General features: G+C 43.6%; 1 protein-coding gene across 1 annotated transcript in view; it reads left to right on the plus strand.

Moving 5' to 3' along the window:
• Positions 1 to 1,246: 1,246 nt before the first annotated feature.
• The window catches only part of LOC136884406 (uncharacterized), a 51,767-nt gene continuing 35,242 nt past the window's right edge, over positions 1,247 to 17,771 (plus strand). Inside the window, exons 1-2 of the mRNA XM_067156542.2 lie at positions 1,247 to 1,365; positions 14,844 to 14,990. Coding sequence (XP_067012643.2) covers positions 1,290 to 1,365; positions 14,844 to 14,990 — 223 coding nt within the window. The 5' untranslated portion in view covers positions 1,247 to 1,289. The remainder of the gene's footprint in view (positions 1,366 to 14,843; positions 14,991 to 17,771) is intronic.

The following is a 17,771-nucleotide window of genomic DNA, read 5'->3' on the forward strand; positions in this document are numbered from 1 at the left end:
GGGAAGGAAGTGGCTGTAGCCTCAAATTAGGTACCATCCCGGCATTTGCTTGGAGGAGAAGTGGGAAACCATAACAAACCACTTCCAGGATGCCTGAGGTGGGAATTTAACCCCCTCTACTCAGTTGACCTCCCGACGCTGAGTGGATCTCGCTCCAGCCCTCGTATCACTTTTCAAATTTCGTGGCAGAGCCGGAAATCGAACCCGAGTCTCTGAGGGTGGCAGCTAATCACACTAACGACTACACCACAGAGGTGGGCAGTTCTTATTGTAACAGATGAAATAAAAACATTTTTGCTAGTGTCTTAACGTCGCACCGACACAGATAGGTCTTATGGCGACGATGGCCTAGGAGTTGGAAGGAAGCGGCCGTGGCCTTAATTAAAGTACAGCCTCCGCATTTGCCTGGTGTGAAAATGGGAAACCACGGAAAATCATCTTCAGGGCTGCCGACAGTGGGATTCAAACCCACTATCTCCCGGACGCAAGCTCACAGCCGCGCGCCCCTAACCGCACGGCCAACTCGGCCGGTTAAAACAAAATTAAGAAATACTGAAAAATTGCTATTACAACGGCAGGTCGCAAAGATCTGCACGAAATATATTTAAAAAGCTACATTTAAGATAGAGGTGGTGGTGATTATTGTTTTAAGAGGAAGTACTACTTGGCAACCATCCTCTATATAACACTAATCAGAGAGAAAAAAATGGAAAGGATCCGACACTTCGAAAAAATGAAGGTATGGGCCAAAGGAAGACAGGGGCCGCGAAGGGCGTGAAAATAAAAGGCACCCTAGATTTCGAGTGCTCGGAGTCGGAAAAGAGCAAGAGTTGACCAAGAGAGGTCGGATAGGATAGATGAAACTGAGGGGCCTGGCACAAGTAAGTGGAAGCAATGCCAGGATTGAGCTGAGGGCCCCGTGGTCGCCAACCCACGCTCCCAAGTTAAGAGCCATTCGGGCCTCTTTTAGTCGCCTCTTACGACAGGCAGCGGATACCGTGGGTGTTATTCTACTGCCCCCAGCCACAGGGGGTCGTTTAAGATAGAACGAAACGAAGAAACCTAATAAACAATTCCAAATAATAGACTCTGATCTAAACTAAACGAAACGTCATCCAGTCGTAAAACTGTGCTTAATTCACAATGGTGCCCACCGCAGGGAAGTATTATTATTATTATTAAATGACAGGCTTTGAATTGCACATGCCCACTGCAAGCAGGCTGCTTCCCCTACTTGTTCTTATCGTGGTCTGCCTTAGCGACTCGCCAGGGCCTCATTTACTGGAGACATGGCCAACCGTGTAGGACTCACACTGGCGTTGGCGCTGCTGGTTTCACTGGCCGTAGCTCAGGACGCCAAGAAAGGTAGGTGTGCCAGGCACTTCACAGCTTTCTAATGCACTATTTCTCTTCGGTTTGGAACAAAAACTTTTTTTTGGACGTATTTTGAATTCCCAATCAAATATGCACCGCCATGTAAAAGTTCAGAAAGTCACAGTGTGGCCACTTGTGGACACATAGATAAACAGTGATGCACAACTTTTTGTTCACAGTCATGTCTTTGATCGTGCAGTTTTGAAGTCTGCACAAATAAACAAAGCACATCTACAAGCCTCTTACCTAAAGAACATTTAAAATTGGGTCTAATCATTATCATCTACCTCTTCCTATTCTTCTCTTAGCGTCCACTTTTCTCCTAATTAACTTATCCTTCCCTATTCGCCTCACATGACGGTATAACTCATGCACATCACTTCACCCAACAAGTTTATTTCCTACTCCTCCTCGAATTAACAATAATAATAAAACTAGCCTTAGCTATAATGTGGACACACTTTTCGCTGTCGGTGCGTCATTTCCGATAAGATATTTTATTTATCTGCCAACGTGGCATAACGGTGAGCACTATTAGCTGCCAACCTTGGTCGCCCGGGTTCGATTTCCAGTACTGCCAGAGATTTAGAAGTGCTAGGAGGGTTGATACATAGCTGCAGACAAGGACACGAGTTTATTTTACAGTTGGCACAATAAACTCGGTTCTCTGCTGGGTAAACTGTCTGAGTTTAATTAAATCTTTCACCAAAGATCATTTCAATGTCGACATCGTACGACGTTCAGTGCCAAATAGACTTTCTTCCGCACTTCAGAAATCCGACGACTACCTCTAGCACTACGACGAAATCAATCAATCAATCAATCAATCAATCAATCAATCAATCAATCAATCAATCAATCAATCAATCAATCAATCAATCAATCAATCAATCAATCAATCAATCAATCAATCAATCAATCAATCAATCAATCAATCAATCAATCAATCAATCAATCAATCAATCAATCAATCAATCGCCCAGTGGTAGATTCCCTATCAGTTGTTTATTTCTAGTCTTTTCTTAAATAATTTCAAAGGAGTTGGAAATTTAACATCTCCCTTGCAATATTGCAGTCCCTAACTCCACTTCGCCCCAATTCGTCCTTTTGAATTCCAACCTTCTCTTCATATCATGATCTTTTCTAGGTTCAAAAGCTTGACTTAATCTCATCTTCGTCGACTAATGTCATTCCAAGCCTCTGACAGCTCGGAACATACCGCGTAGTCGAACAGCTCGTCTCTTTACTCCCAAGTCTTCCCAGCCTAAAGTTCGCAACATTTTCGAAACACACTTTTGTTGGAAATCACCAGAACAAATCGTGCTGGTTTCCTTTGTATGAAGTAATCCTGGAGAGGGTCCCATACGCTAGCTGGGGTCTTACCAGAGACTTGTACCCTCCTGCCAATATTCCCACCTGTTTCCACTAGTCAGTTACTTGCAGTCCACCTGAAAACAGAGCGATGTCAATATCAATCTACTTTCGAATTCCTCACCCAACATTCAGTACTTCCGGGCTTTTTACCCACACTGCCATTAAAACCAAGTCGACGACATAGCCCTCGATATTTCCAACCCGGCAGAACCCCTTTCTGAAATTGTATACCTTCCAGTAAATTATGCTTGTAAATTCATTCATCCCGAGAAAAAAATCGGCTAAGTGATTTGTTGCGATTTTTTTTACGGTAACCTGCTAATTGGAATGCTCTTCAGCTATTGACAGTAGGAAGACAAGTCTTTCTTCATAATACTGAAGAAATACACAAATTTTACTTCGAGAATACAAAACAGTCCCCGGTTGTTATAGTGGGTATTATTACTGTAGGTTGGTAGTAAGGTGGTGGTGGTGATTATTGTTTTAAGAGGAAGTACAACTAGGCAACCATTCTCTATATAACACTAATCAGTTAGAAAAAGGGAAAGGGTCCGACACTTCGAAAAATGAAGATATCGGCCAAAGGAAGACAAGGGCCACGTAGGGCATGAAAATGAAAGACTCCCTAGCCCTCGCAAACCTAATAGCGTCGGGGTCGGAAAAGAACAAGAGTTGACAAAGGGACGTCGGATAGGATAGATGAAAGTGAGGAGCCTGGCACAAGTAAGTGGAAGCAATGCCAGGACTCAGCTGAGGGCCCCGTGGTCGCCACCCCACGCTCCAAAGTTCAGAGCCCCTGGGGCATGTTGGTAGTAAACTTACACAGGTGCTAACATTACACAATAACCACTCCTCTACGCATACAAAATAATGCCAGATCATTATAGGACAAGTATCCGGCTCCATGGCTAATGGGTTAGCGTCCTGGACTTTGGTCACAGGGGTCCCCGGTTCGATTCCCGACAGCGTCGGGAATATTAACCATAATTGGTTAATTCCACTGGCACGGGGGCTGGGTGTATATGTCGTCTTCAGGTTGTGGTGGTGGTCATTATTGATTTTTTGTTATACGCTTTACGTCGCACCGACACAGATAGGTCTTATGGCGACGGTGAGGCAGGAAGGGGCTAGGAGTGAGAAGTAAGCGACCGTGGCCTTAATTAAGGTACAGCCCCAGCATTTGCCTGGTGTGAAAATGGGAAACCACGGAAAACCATCTTCAGGGCTGCCGACAGTGGGGTTCGAACCCACGATCTCCCGAATACTGGATATTGGCGGCACTTAAGCGACTGCAGCTATCGAGCTCGGTGGTTATTGTTTTAAGAGGAAGTACAATTAGGCAACCATCCTCTATATAACACTAATCAGAGAGAAAAGACGGAAGGGGTCCGACACTTCGAAAAATGAAGGTATCGGCTAAAGGAAGACAAGTGCTACGAAGGGCATGAAAATGAAAGAAAGTCTCCCTAGGCCTCAGGAACGTAATAGCGTCGGGGTCGGAAAAGAACAAGAGTTGACCAAAGGAGATTGGATAGGATAGATGAAAGTGAGCAGCCTGGGACAAGTAAGTGGAAGCAATGCCAGGACTCAGCTAAGGGCCCCGTGGTCGCCAACGCACGCTCCCAAGTTGAGAGCCCCTGGGGCACCTTTTAGTCGCCTCTTACGACAGGCAGAAAATACCGTGGGTGTTATTCTACCGCCTCCACCCACAAGGGATGCTGTTGTGTTATACCACTTCCCATAACTCTGCTTGTTCCAGGACGTCTGTTGAAAACGAGATTGGTATTTACCGAAGAGCAGTGAACGCTTTTTGTCCTGAGAAATTGTCGAACGTTTTCAAAACCATTCAAACAATTGATAGGTAATCTGCCTCCTGCGCGATAGCGGTGCTGATGAACTGATTACTCTGAATAATTTTCATATGTTTGAAATAAATTTGCAGTAAGTACGTTGAAGAATCCGGTATGCACAATTTTGAGGATTGAATTATTTTGCAAATGTATTTTGCAAGTAATAAAATGATATCTCTTGCTTTCCGTTGTTCAGTTTATCATTTAACACTTGCAAAATATTGTGTTATTTCCTTGCATAACCGAAGTATAGTATAATCGCTACAATCCTGCGATTCACTGCTCTCAGGCAACTCGTTCTAATATCCTGTATGTTGATCTGACCTCATACAAACGGGACAAGTGAGAGCTGACATAAAACCAATAACACATATAAAATAACCATTGAGGTCAAAACTTAGGATCAATAATTCAGATAAGTGAATGTGTAGCATTGCCAGCCACGGTGAAACTTCCATTTTTTCTATAACATATGCCTAAGGAGATGGTAATAGAAGACCTCAAACTCACCTCAAACGTAGTCTCCGTTTGAGACCAACTTTTCGAGTCATAGCTGAAAAAGTGAATGAAACCTGGTTTTAGAAATGAACCCTATGACTTGCTATTAGGCCAATGATCTGACACCAAAGAGGATTTGATGATAAATGAAATTTTTCTAGAGCCATCCGCCCCCTCCTGTAGGTATTCCGTCCAATGTTTTAAGATTATAAGACAATGAAAATTGCAAAGGAGTATAACGTCTGTAATTTGTATCTTGAATTTTACTTATAGGATAAATTATAGAGGGTAGTTTTATGTCAAGCCCTCCAATAGAATCCCGCTGTGGTTGGGGCGGGAAAGTAACACCCACGGTATCCCCTGCCTCTCCTGAGAGGCGATTAAAACGGGCCACAGGGGTTCTCAACATTAATGACAACGGGGCCCTTAGCTAAGTCTTGACATTGCTTCCACTTACTTGTGCCAGGCTCCTCACTTTCGTCTATCCTATACGACCTCCCTTGGCCGAGTCTTCTTCTTTACCGACGCCGACGCTATTAGGTTTCCGAGGCCAAGGGAGTCTTTCATTTTCACGCTCTTCGTGGCCCTAGTCTTCCTTTGGCCGATACCTTCATTTTTTCGAAGTGTTGTGTCCCTAGTTGTACTTCCTCTTAAAACAATAATCACCGCCACTCGTCACGGAGCCTGTCCAACGCACCGCTCTCCCGTCCTGTGTCCAATGCCCCAATCCTCGTAGTTTTTATTATGTGTTTAGTGTTTGATGGCAGTGTGCTGCATGTTTACTTACACTATTGTGTTCATACTTTCTCATAAAGAATGTCCTAATTCGTCTTTAGTTAGGTTTAAATATTTCTCACTACATAACTTTAATGATCTTAATGATCGGATTTATTTACTTTTGATGTTCATGGTGTGGGTTACTGTAGTCACGTCCTAGTTCGTGAACCATGGGCAACGGCTGAGTGGCCTAGTAAGTGGTCCTGAGAGTCGGGATACCAGTTGCTATGGAATGGGAGTGGGCATCTCGGACATATTCTGAGTCATCGCCCTACTTGTGCTCAGGTGGCTAGGACTATACAATTCACCGGTGGTCCATAACCCGTTAGAGGAGAGATCCTCACTTGGACTATGTGCAAGTAGGGTGGCATCCTGCTTCATGAATTTACTGAGCTGCGAACATTTTTTTTTTTTGCTAGTTGCTTTACGTCGCACCGATACAGATAGGTCTTATGGCGACGACGCGATAGGAAAGGGCTGGAAGTGGGAAGGAAGCGGCCGTGGCCTTAATTAAGGTACAGCCCCAGCATTTGCCTGGTATGAAAATGGGAAACCACGGAAAACCATCTTCAGGGCTGCCGACAGTGGGGTTCGAACACACTATCTCCCGAATACTGGATACTGGCCGCACTTAAGCGACTGCAGCTATCGAGCTCGGTCCGAACATTTTAAACGAGCCTCGGACCTATGAGTGTAACAGAGTCCCACTTCCATTTGACAGGCGAGGGACTCCTTGGAAACAACTTGGCGAACGAAATGGAATTCGATGGGGTGCTATCAATATTAATGGGGCTTATGGAAGAAAGAATGCAGAACTAACTGAGTCAGCAGGGGTGGTGGTGGTGATTATTGTTTTAAGAGGAAGTACAACTAGGCAACCATCCTCTATATAACACTAATGAGAGAGAAAAAATGGAAGGAACAGAACGCTTCGAAAAATGAAGGTATCGGCCAAAGGAAGACAAGTCCACGAAGGGCGTGGAAATGAAAGACTCCCTAGCCCTCGCAAACCTAATAGCGTCGGGGTCAGAAAAGAATAAGAGTCGACCAAGGAAGGTCGGATAAGATAGATGAAAATGAGGAGCCTGGCACAAGAAAGTGGAATCAATTCCATCATTCAGCTAAGGGCCCCGTGGTTGCCAACCCACTCTCCAAAGTTCAGAGCCCCTGGGACCCCTTTTAGCCGCCTCTTGACACAGGCAGGGGATACCGTGGGTGTTATTCTACCGCTGCCACGGACAGGGGGATGGGTCAGCAGAGAGGATGCATCTGGATGTGCTAGGAGTAAGCGATATTCGGGTAAAAGGAAATAACAAGGAAGAGATAGGAGATTATAAAGTGAACTTGACGGATGTTCGAGAGGGAAGGGCAGAGTCTGGGGTAGGGTTCTTTATCAGGAATACCATTGCATGCAACATAGTTTCTGTTAGACACGTAAATGAGCGAATGATGTGGGTAGATTTGTCAGTTGGGGGAATTAGGACGAGAACTGTCTCAGTGTATTCACGATGTGAAGGTGCAGATGAAGTTGACAAGCTTTATGAAGTATTGTGTGACATCGTTTTCGGGGTCAACAGCAAGGATAGGATAGTACTAATGGGCGATTTCAATGGGACAGTTGGAAAAAGAACTGGAGGATACGAAAGGGCGATTGGTAAATGTGGGGAAGATATGGAAGCGAATGAGAATGGGAAGCGTTCGCTGGACTTCTGTGCTCGTATGGGTTTAGCAGCTACGAATACATTCTTCAAGCATAAGGGTATTCACCGCTACACATGGGAGGCTAGGGGTACCAGATCCATAATAGACTATATCTTAACCGACTTCGAATTCAGGAAATCTGATAGGAATGTACGAGTTTTCCGGGAATGTTTCGATTATACAAACCACGGTAGCTAGAAGAGAGACGGTAGGTGTGACGCGCAGCCGGCCAGGAGCGTGTGACGTCAGCGGACCAGGCGCTGTAACTTACTACAAATCAGAGTGCGGAGCGCCCGGCTTATCTTCCTTATCACAAATATGTTAACGTTGTAATATAATCTTTTCTCACGAAAACCACTAAGATATTGCCTAAAACTATTTTTATTATTTTGTTTGTGTGCTTTAGTAAATATTGCAGACCTACTTTAAAACCCAGAATAGTTTAAAAATAATTTTTAAATGCTTCAATACACCGGAAATGTTAGTATTTACAGTTTCCAATTACTTGAAGGAATTGAACGTAAGTACCCTATACACGTACAGGTAAAATAAACCAAAGCTTAACAGTCAAGAAATGATATTAACCGAAAAAGTCTAAATGAATACACAATATTAAATACTGCTCGTGTTGTTACTTTTCCTGAAAATAGTAAGTACTGTACTAATATTATTGAATGGGAGTGGGCATCTCGGACATATTCTGAGTCATCGCCCTCCTTGTGCTCAGGTGGCTAGGACTATACAATTCACCGGTGGTCCATAACCCGTTAGAGGAGAGATCCTCACTTGGACTATGTGCAAGTAGGGTGGCATCCTGCTTCATGAATTTACTGAGCTGCGAACATTTTTTTTTTTTGCTAGTTGCTTTACGTCGCACCGACACAGATAGGTCTTATGGCGACGATGGGATAGGAAAGGCCTAGGAGTGGGAAGGAAGCGGCCGTGGCCTTAATTTGCCTGCTATAAAAATGGGAAACCACGGAAAACCATTTTCAGGGCTGCCGATAGTGGGGTTCGAACCTACTATCTCCCGAATACTGGATACTGGCCGCACTTAAACGACTGCAGCTATCGAGCTCGGAGGGGGGGGGGGGGTGTTAGATTATTAAAATCAGTCAAAGGTATTTATGTTGACAATTGGGCTTCAGTGAGAATTGATGGTAGAATGAGTTCTTGGTTCAGGGTACTTACAGGGGTTAGACAAGGCTGCAATCTTTCACCTTTGCTGTTCGTATTTACATGGATCATCTACTGAAAGGTATAAAATGGCAGGGAGGGATTCAGTTAGGTGAAAATGTAGTAAGCAGTTTGGCCTATGCTGACGACTTGGTCTTAATGGCAGATTGTGCTGAAAGCCTGCAGTCTAATATCTTTGAACTTGAAAATAGGTGCAATGAGTATGGTATGAAAATTAACCTTTCAAAGACTAAATTGATGTCAGTAGGTAAGAAATCCAAGAGAACTGAATATCAGATTGGTGATACAAAGCTAGAACAGGTCGATGATTTCAAGTATTTAGGATGTGTGTGCTCCCAGGATGGTAATATAGTAAGTGAAATTGAATCACGGTGCAGTAAAGCTAATACAGTGAGCTCGCAGTTGCGATCAACAGTGTTCTGTAAGAAAAAAGTCAGCTACCGGACAAAAGTATCTTTACATCGGTCAGTTTTCAGACCAACTTTGCTTTGCGGGAGCGAAAGCTGGGTGGACTCAGGATATCTTATCCACAAGTTAGCAGTAACAGGTATGAAAGTACCGAGAATGATTGCTGGTGCAAGCAGGTGGGACCAATGGCAGGAGGGTACTCGGAGTGAGAAGATAAAGGCTAAGTTAGTAATCAACTGATGGTGGTGGTGGTGGTGGTGATTATTGTTTTAAGAGGAAGTACAACTAGGAACCATCCTCCATATAACACTAATAAGAGATTTTAAAAAATGGAAAGCATCTGACACTTCGAAAAATGAAGTTATCGGCGAAAGAAAGACAAGGGCCTCGAGTGCTCTAATACCGTCTGGGTAGGAAAATAATAAACGTCGACCAAGGTAGGTCAGATAATAATAAATAATAATAATAATGCTATTTGCTTTACGTCCCACTAACTACTTTTACGGTCTTCGGAGACACCGAGGTGCCGAAATTTAGTCCCGCAGGAGTTCTTTTACGTGCCAGTAAATCTACCGACACGAGGCTGTTGTATATGAGCACCTTCAAATACCACCGGACTGAGCCAGGATCGAACCTGCCAAGTTGGCCAGCGCCATAACCGTCTGAGCCACTCAGCTCGGCAGGTAGGTCAGATAAGATAGATGAAAGTGAGGAGCCTGGCACATATAAGTGGAAGAAATGCCAGGACTCAGCTAAGGGCCCCGTGGTCGCCAACCCACCCTCCACAGTTCAGAGCCCTTGGGAGTCGCCTCTTACGGCATGCAGGGGATACCGTGAGTGTTATTCTACCGCCCCAACTCACAGGGCGATAAGAGGTATAGAACTAAATGAGGCCACAGCACTAGTTGCAGATTGGGGATTGTGGCGACGTTTAGTAAATTCACCGAGGCTTGCAGACTGAACGTTGAAAGGCATAACGATCTGTAATGATGAAGGTGTATGATGTTTACCTGAAATTTTTAACTTAACCTAAATTATGTTTTTTTAAATATTAGTTTGTTAATTACTTAGTTAAATACAGGTTTACTTCTATTTATAGTATTTTAACTATCGTAACTGTTTGGTTTGAGATTGTAAACATAATGAGTATGAATGTAAGGGAGGGTTTAGGGCCTTAATTTCGTTGCTGGATAACATGTTAATAAATTACAGTTAAATTCGGCGCTAAATTACTGCGTAGTTGCCATAGCCCTGGCCATTCGCCGCGATGAAGAGGATATGCATAACATCTATATTTTACTTTGAATTGACAAATAGTATAAAAAAACTTTTCTGAAGATAAGATGGATGATTTTGAAAGAAAAACACACATTTTAAAAAGAAAATTGTAAATCGTATGTGAAGTTTTCAATTCGTCATGCCAGTTGTAAGGAAGCATTTTCATGTTTCAGCTGTCACGGACTGTGAGATAGGAACGTGTTAAGGACAATGGCTGGGGAAAGTTGATAATTGCGGTGTGATAAGAGCGATAGTACTGACGTGCAAGTTACCACGTATACAGGTGACACGATTCCATTCTCCAGCACCTTGTGTTAGGAACAGACGAGTTTTGCTCTAGTCGAAAACACTGCTCAGTAGCCGGACCACTCTTCAGATCGTTAGATGTCTCTATCAATGTTTACATTCCCCTCCCTGAAGGGGAGGGGCGGGCTACCTAGAGGGTAACGCCTTCTCTCTGGTCAGGATGTCAGACCTTATTTCCTTCTCATTTTTTGCTTCTCTTATTCCATTTTGTACCAATTTGCTTTAAAAGTCATAGCTGCTTGTGTTGTTCTTGTAAGCGGTCAGAATACAGCACACGGCGAAGATACCGGTTTTAACCTTTGTAATGTCTCCCGCTGCAGGAGAACTTGTCGAGTTCAGCAACTGCCGATAATGACCACATTGTCCTTCCCATTAGTTGACCATACATACAATTGAGAAGCGTTTTTTTTTCAAAAGTCGACAAATGCTCAAATTTTGGAAATGGAGATTTTTTGTAGTTACGTATCAATCATTACTGATCTGCATTTAGGGCAGTTGCTCAGGTGGCAAATTCCCTATCTGTTGTTTTCCTAGCCTCTTCCTTAATGATTTCAATGACATTGGAAATTTATTGAACATCTCCCTTGGTAGGTTATTCCAATCCCTAACTCCCGTTACTATAAACGAATATTTGCCCCAATTTGTCCTCTTGAATTTCAACTTTATCTTCATATTGTGATCTTGCCTACTTTTAAATACATCCAAACTTATTCGTCTTATGATGTCCTCCCACGCCATCTCTCCACTGACAGCTCGGAACATACCACTTAGTCGAGCAGCTCGTCTCCTTTCTCCCAAGTCTTCCCAGCCCAATTTTTGCAACATTTTTGTAACGCTACTCTTTTGTCGGAAATCGCCCAGAACAAATCGAGCTGCTTTTCTTTGGATTTTTTCCAGTTCCTGAATCAAGTAATCCTGGTGAGGGTCCCATACACTGGAACCATACTCTAGTTGGGGTCTTACCAGAGACAAATATGCTCTCTCCTTTACATCCTTACTACAACCCCTAAATACCCTCATAACCATGTGCAGAGATCTGTACCCTTTATTTACATTCATATTTATGTGGTTACCCCAATGAAGATCTTTCCTTATATTAATACCTAGATACTTACAATGATCCCCAAAGGGAACTTTCACCCCTCAATGCAGCAATTAAAACTGAGAGGACTTTTCCTATCTGTGAAACACACAACGTGACTTTTATCCCCGTTTATCATCATACCATTGACTGCTGTCCATCTCACAACATTCTCGAGGTCATTTTGCAGTTGCTCACAATCTTCTAAATTATTTATTACTCTGTACAGAATAATATCATCTGCAAACAGCCTTACCTCCGATTCCACTCATTTACTCATATCATTTATATATATAAGAAAACATAAAGGTCCAATAATACTGCCTTGAGGAATTCCCCTCTTAATTGTTACGGGGTCAGATAAAGCTTCACCTACTCTGATTCTCTGAGTTCTATTTTCTAGAAATATAGCAACCCATTCAGTCACTCTTTTGTCAAGTCAAATTGCACTCACTTTTGCCAGTAGTCTCCCACGATCCACCCTATCAAATACATTAGACAGTTCAATCGTGATACAGTCCAATTGACCTCCTGAATCCAGAATATCTGCTATATCTTGCTGGAATCCTCCAAGTTGGGCTTCAGTGGAGTAACCTTCCCTAAACCCAAACTGCCTTCTATGAAACCAGTTATTAATTTCGCAAACATGTCTTATATAATCGGAAAGAATGCTTTCCCAAAGCTTACATGCAATGCATGTCAAACTGACTGGCCTGTGATTTTCAGCTTTATTTCTATCACCCTTTCCTTTATATACAGGGGCCACTATAGCAACTCTCCATTCATTTGGTAAAGTTCCTTCATGCAAACAATAATCAAACAAGTACTTCAGATATGGTACTATATCCCAACCCATTGTCTTTAGTATATCCCCCAAAACCTTATCAATTTCAGCTGCTTTTCTAGTTTTGAACTTTTGTATCTTACTGTAAATGCCATTGCTGTCATAGGTAAATTTTAATAATTCCTTAGTATTAGTTACCTCCTCTATCTGGACATTATCCTTGTTACAAACAATCTTTACATACTGCTGACTGATTAGTTCTGCTTTTGAGGATCCTCGCATACACACTCTCCTTGTTCATTAATTATTCTTGGAATGTCCTTCTTGGAACCTGTTCCTGCCTTTAAATACCTGTACATACCATTCCATTTTTCATTAAAATTTGTATGATTACCAATTATGCTTGCCATCATGTTATCTTTAGCTGACTTCTTTGCTAGATTCAATTTCGTAGTAAGTTACTTCAATTTCTCCTTACTTCCACAGCCATTTCTAACTCTATTTCTTTCCAACCTGCACCTCCTTACTTCCCTGTTATAATATAGTGGATCTTTTCCATTCCTTAACACCTTTAAAGGTACAAACTTATTTTCAGTATCAGTGTTGTTGTCATGTGAGTGTTTGTTTCTCTCGTCCCGTTAGAGTGGCCAGCGCTTCATGTCATCCAGCTCGACGTGTTCAAACAACAAATCCAGCACTCATCGTCCTACAAATGACAAAGACTTCTTGAATTCCAATTTTATGTTCTTACTATAAACCTTCTACATTTAAAATCCCCCTTTGGGTGGGAGTGGTATCCCCTGTCTGTCATAAGAGGCGACTGAAAGGGGCTCCATAGGCTCTGAACTTGGGAGCGAGGATTGGCGACCACGAGGCCCTTATCTGAGCCCTGGCGTTGCTCCCACTAATACCGTCGGGGTTGGAAAAGAACAAGACCTCCCTTGGTCATCTCTTGTTCTTTTCCGATCCCGACGGTATTAGGTATCGAGGCCTACGGAGTCTTTCATTTTCGAGCCCATTGTCTTACTTTGCCGGATATCTTCATTTTTCGAAGTGTCGGATCCCTTCCATATTTTCCCTCTGATTAGTGTTATATAGAGGATGGTTACCTAGTTGTACTTCCTCTTAAAACAATAATCACCACCATACTCTGCAGCTATACTCCAACTGCTGTCTGTTGCTCTGTATAAATAAACACGAGTCCGGAATGCGTACTTTCTTGGCCTCCAAGGTGGTGGTGGTGATTATTGTTTTAAGAGGAAGTACAACTAGGCAACCATCCTCTATATAACACTAATCAGAGAGAAAAATGGAAGGGGTCCGACACTTCGAAAAATGAAGATATCGGCCAAAGGAAGACAAGGGCCACGAAGGGCGTGAAAATGAAAGACTCCCTAGCCCTCGCAAACCTAATAGCGTCGGGGTCGGAAAAGAACAAGAGTTGACCAAGGGAGGTCGGATAGGATAGATGAAAGTGAGGAGCCTGGCACAAGCAAGTGGAAGCAATGCCAGGACTCAGCTAAGGGCCCCGTGGTCGCCAACCACGCTCCAAAGTTCAGAGCCCCTGGGGCCCCTTTTAGTCGCCTCTTACGACAGGCAGGGGATACCGTGGGTGTTATTCTACCGCCCCCACCCACAGGGGTGTCTTGGCCTCCAAGATCACTTGATCTGGACACGTTGTGCGGTGTTATGCAAAGTGTATGTGAGGGTTGTGGAAGATGAAGCAACACTTCATGCTTGAATTGTAAGGTCCACTGAAACAATACGTAGAACATCGAGGCATATTCATAACTGTGGTGGTGGTGATTATTGTTTTAAAAGAAAGTACAACTAGGCAGCCATCCTCTATTAACACTAATCAGAGACAAAAAATGGAAGGGAACTAACATTCCGAAAATTGAAAATATCGGCCGAAGAAAGGCAAAGGCGATGAACGGCAGGAAAATTAAAGACTCCGTAGGCCTCGAGCGCTCTAATACTGTTAGGGTTGTAAAAGAACAATATTTGACCAAGGGAAGTCGGATAGGATAGATGAAAGTGAGGAGCCTGGCACAAGTAAGTGGAAGCAATACCAGGACTCAACTAAGAGCCCCACGGTCCCAAATTAAGAGCCCCTGGGGCACCTTCTAGTCGTGTCTTACGACAGGCTCCCACCCAGAGGGGTTATTTCAGATTGAGAATAAGGATTCCCTGAAGTGTTGTGTTATGTTTTCAGGCCTGCACGATGTCTGTGTGGACGACCAGGAGTGCCCGCTGAATGCAGAATGCACGGTCACCGCGAAGAGCGTCATTGAGCCAGTTCCCAAGAATTGCGTCTGCAAGAAGGAGTTCCGGGAGTTCGCTGCGGGCACGCGCTGTGTCGGTCAGTCCAACATTTTCACTCGATTTTATTGAATTTGATTTGTTTTTTCTATAGATATATTAAAAGAGTTTACCAAGAACAGCTTTGGAAAATCCGCCTGTCCCTTTTACTGGAACGATCTGCTTCACTTTTCTTTTATTATCTCCGGAATTAGCTGTCGCTGAATCATTAGACACTGACAGCCAACCATTGAGTAATCATAAAATCAGATCATTATAATGATAATTCCAATAATTGCAGGCAAAGGCTTACTCTAACACGCAATGCATATTGTACTTAGCCGGTTGCTAAGCACTAACACTTTTATTAATATTCTGATATATGATTTTCATTCGTATATAATGCCACTGCCTGCAGCCATGTTTGATTACTACCTGTGAAGTCAGAGATTATAACTTCCTCTGATCAGGGAAGAATACTATTACCTGCTAGAAACTCTTTGATTCTCTAATCTCTCCCAGCTTCCAAACAGATGGCAGAACCTTCCTAATAACTTACATGCTGCTAAGAGATAAAAAAAGCGTCTACGTGCAAACAGACCAAATCATGACGTACGCCTTAGATATTAGCTAAGAATACCTATCGAAGGATAATCTAGCTACACCAGAAAGTGTTATGGCCATATATATATATATATATATATATATATATATATATATTTAAAGTTCTCTGCGTTTCAAACAAAACGCTCCTTCGAGACTAACCTATGAGCTCACCTTTTACCTTCTATATACACTGACTGAGCTAATGTCATGGGATAGCGGAGCACTGATGCGCAGGTGTGTTGTCTGCGCACCACACGCCCCCTGTGCCAGCGGCAGTCGTATAGGAGACCTTGTGAGCAGTGGCTGTGCATGTGACAGGTATAACCTGGAACGTCGTCGTGAGCTGACACCGTTCGAACGGGGTATGGCGGTCGGTGCCCGACGGATGGGAAGTGCGATTTCGGAACTGGTGCGGGAATTCGGCTTCACACTATCAACCGTGTCCAGGGTGTATCATGAATGCTTGAATGCGGGTGTCACCGTCCACAATAGACGAATGACTGGCCGTCCAGCCACCCTCGATGACCGTGTCCGGCGACAGCTGAGACGGATTGTCAATAGTGACAGACGGGCAACCGTGCAACAAATCACGGCTCAATTCAACACAGACCGTGCTAGACACGTCTCCCAGTGGACAATCCGTAGGAATATGGGTTCTATGGGGTATGGGAGCCGGCGCCGCACATGGGTGCCACTGTTAAGCCAATATCATCGGGCACAACGACGCGCATTTGTCGCCAGTCACCAGGGATGGACACTGGAACGATGGCGTAACGTGATATGGTCGGACGAATCACGATTTCAACTGCACCATGCCGATGGGAGGCACCGGGTATGGCGCAGACCACATGAAGCGATGGATCCCGCCTGCCTCGAAGGTGTGGTCCAGGACACTGGTGTCTGTTATGGTCTGGGGTGCATTTTCCTGGTATGGAATGGGCCCCCTAGTTGTTGTGGAAGAAACTTTGAATGGTACGCGGTATGTTGAGCTGCTCGGAGACCATCTACACCCATTTTTGGCCTTCCAGCGCGCAGACAGTTCTGCGGTGTTTCAAGATGATAACGCGCCGCCACATCGCTCCCACGTCGTCCGGGAATGGTTCCAGGAACATGCAGCGGAGGTCCAACGACTGTCATGGCCACCCATGAGCCCCGATATGAACCCTATCGAGCATATCTGGGATGTCCTGGAACGCAGGCTCCGTGCCATGGATCCTGCACTCACGAACAGACCAGCATTGGCGGCCGCTCTGCAAACGATTTGGTGTCAGCTGCGTCCAGAGGACTACCAGGGACTTGTCGACTCACTGCAGTTCGCAGGGCCAGAGGAGGCCCCACACGCTATTAGGTGACTATCCCATGAAGTGTAGAAGAACTGCGATTAAAAATACCATTGCCTTCTTACACACAATACCAAGAACTGCAGAAGAATATAACCGAATATACGGATAGACGACATGTTGGCGACAGAATGGATGAACATAACCCGCTTCTTATTAAATGTTGATAAAACCAGGGAAAACAACATGACTACGGCAGACGAGTTATCTGCGGAACTGCACGCGTCCTCTTGCTTGCTTTTAAAATCTATTTCGTTCATTTTATTTTTCATTTCCTTTGATTTTTAAAATTTATTTTGTTTTGATTTGTATCGATTTAATTTCAGTCGATTTCCTGTGATTTTTACTTGATGTTGACTTGTTTCGATTTTAATTGATTTATTTTCCGAGATTTTATATTGTTTTGGTTTGGTTTTATTGGACTCGTTTTGTGCGTATTGCATTATTTTGATTCCATTTGATTTTATTTCTTATTATTCAATTTGATTTAATTCCCGAGATGAACAGTTCCAGTGCCTTACTAATTTAACTTTATCTGTATAATGAAGGCCCATTTTCATTATGTTGTATAATAAGTCAATAAAAGTGGTGGTGATTATTGTTTTAAGAGAAAGTACACCTAGGCAACCATCCTCTATATAACACTAATCAGAGAGAAAGAATGGAAGGGGTCCGACACTTCGAAAAATGAAGATATCGGCCAAAGGAAGACAAGGGCCACGATGGGCATGAAAATGAAAGACTCCCTAGCCCTCGCAAACCTAATAGCGTCGGGGTCGGAAAAGACCAAGAGTTGACCAAGAGAGGTCGGATAGAATAGATGAAAGTGAGGAGCCTGGCACAAGTAAGGGGAAGCAATGCCAGGACTCAGCTAAGGACCCCGTGGTAGCCAACCC

This window comes from Anabrus simplex, chromosome 12, assembly GCF_040414725.1.
Source record: "Anabrus simplex isolate iqAnaSimp1 chromosome 12, ASM4041472v1, whole genome shotgun sequence".
NCBI classification, from domain to species: domain Eukaryota; kingdom Metazoa; phylum Arthropoda; class Insecta; order Orthoptera; family Tettigoniidae; genus Anabrus; species Anabrus simplex.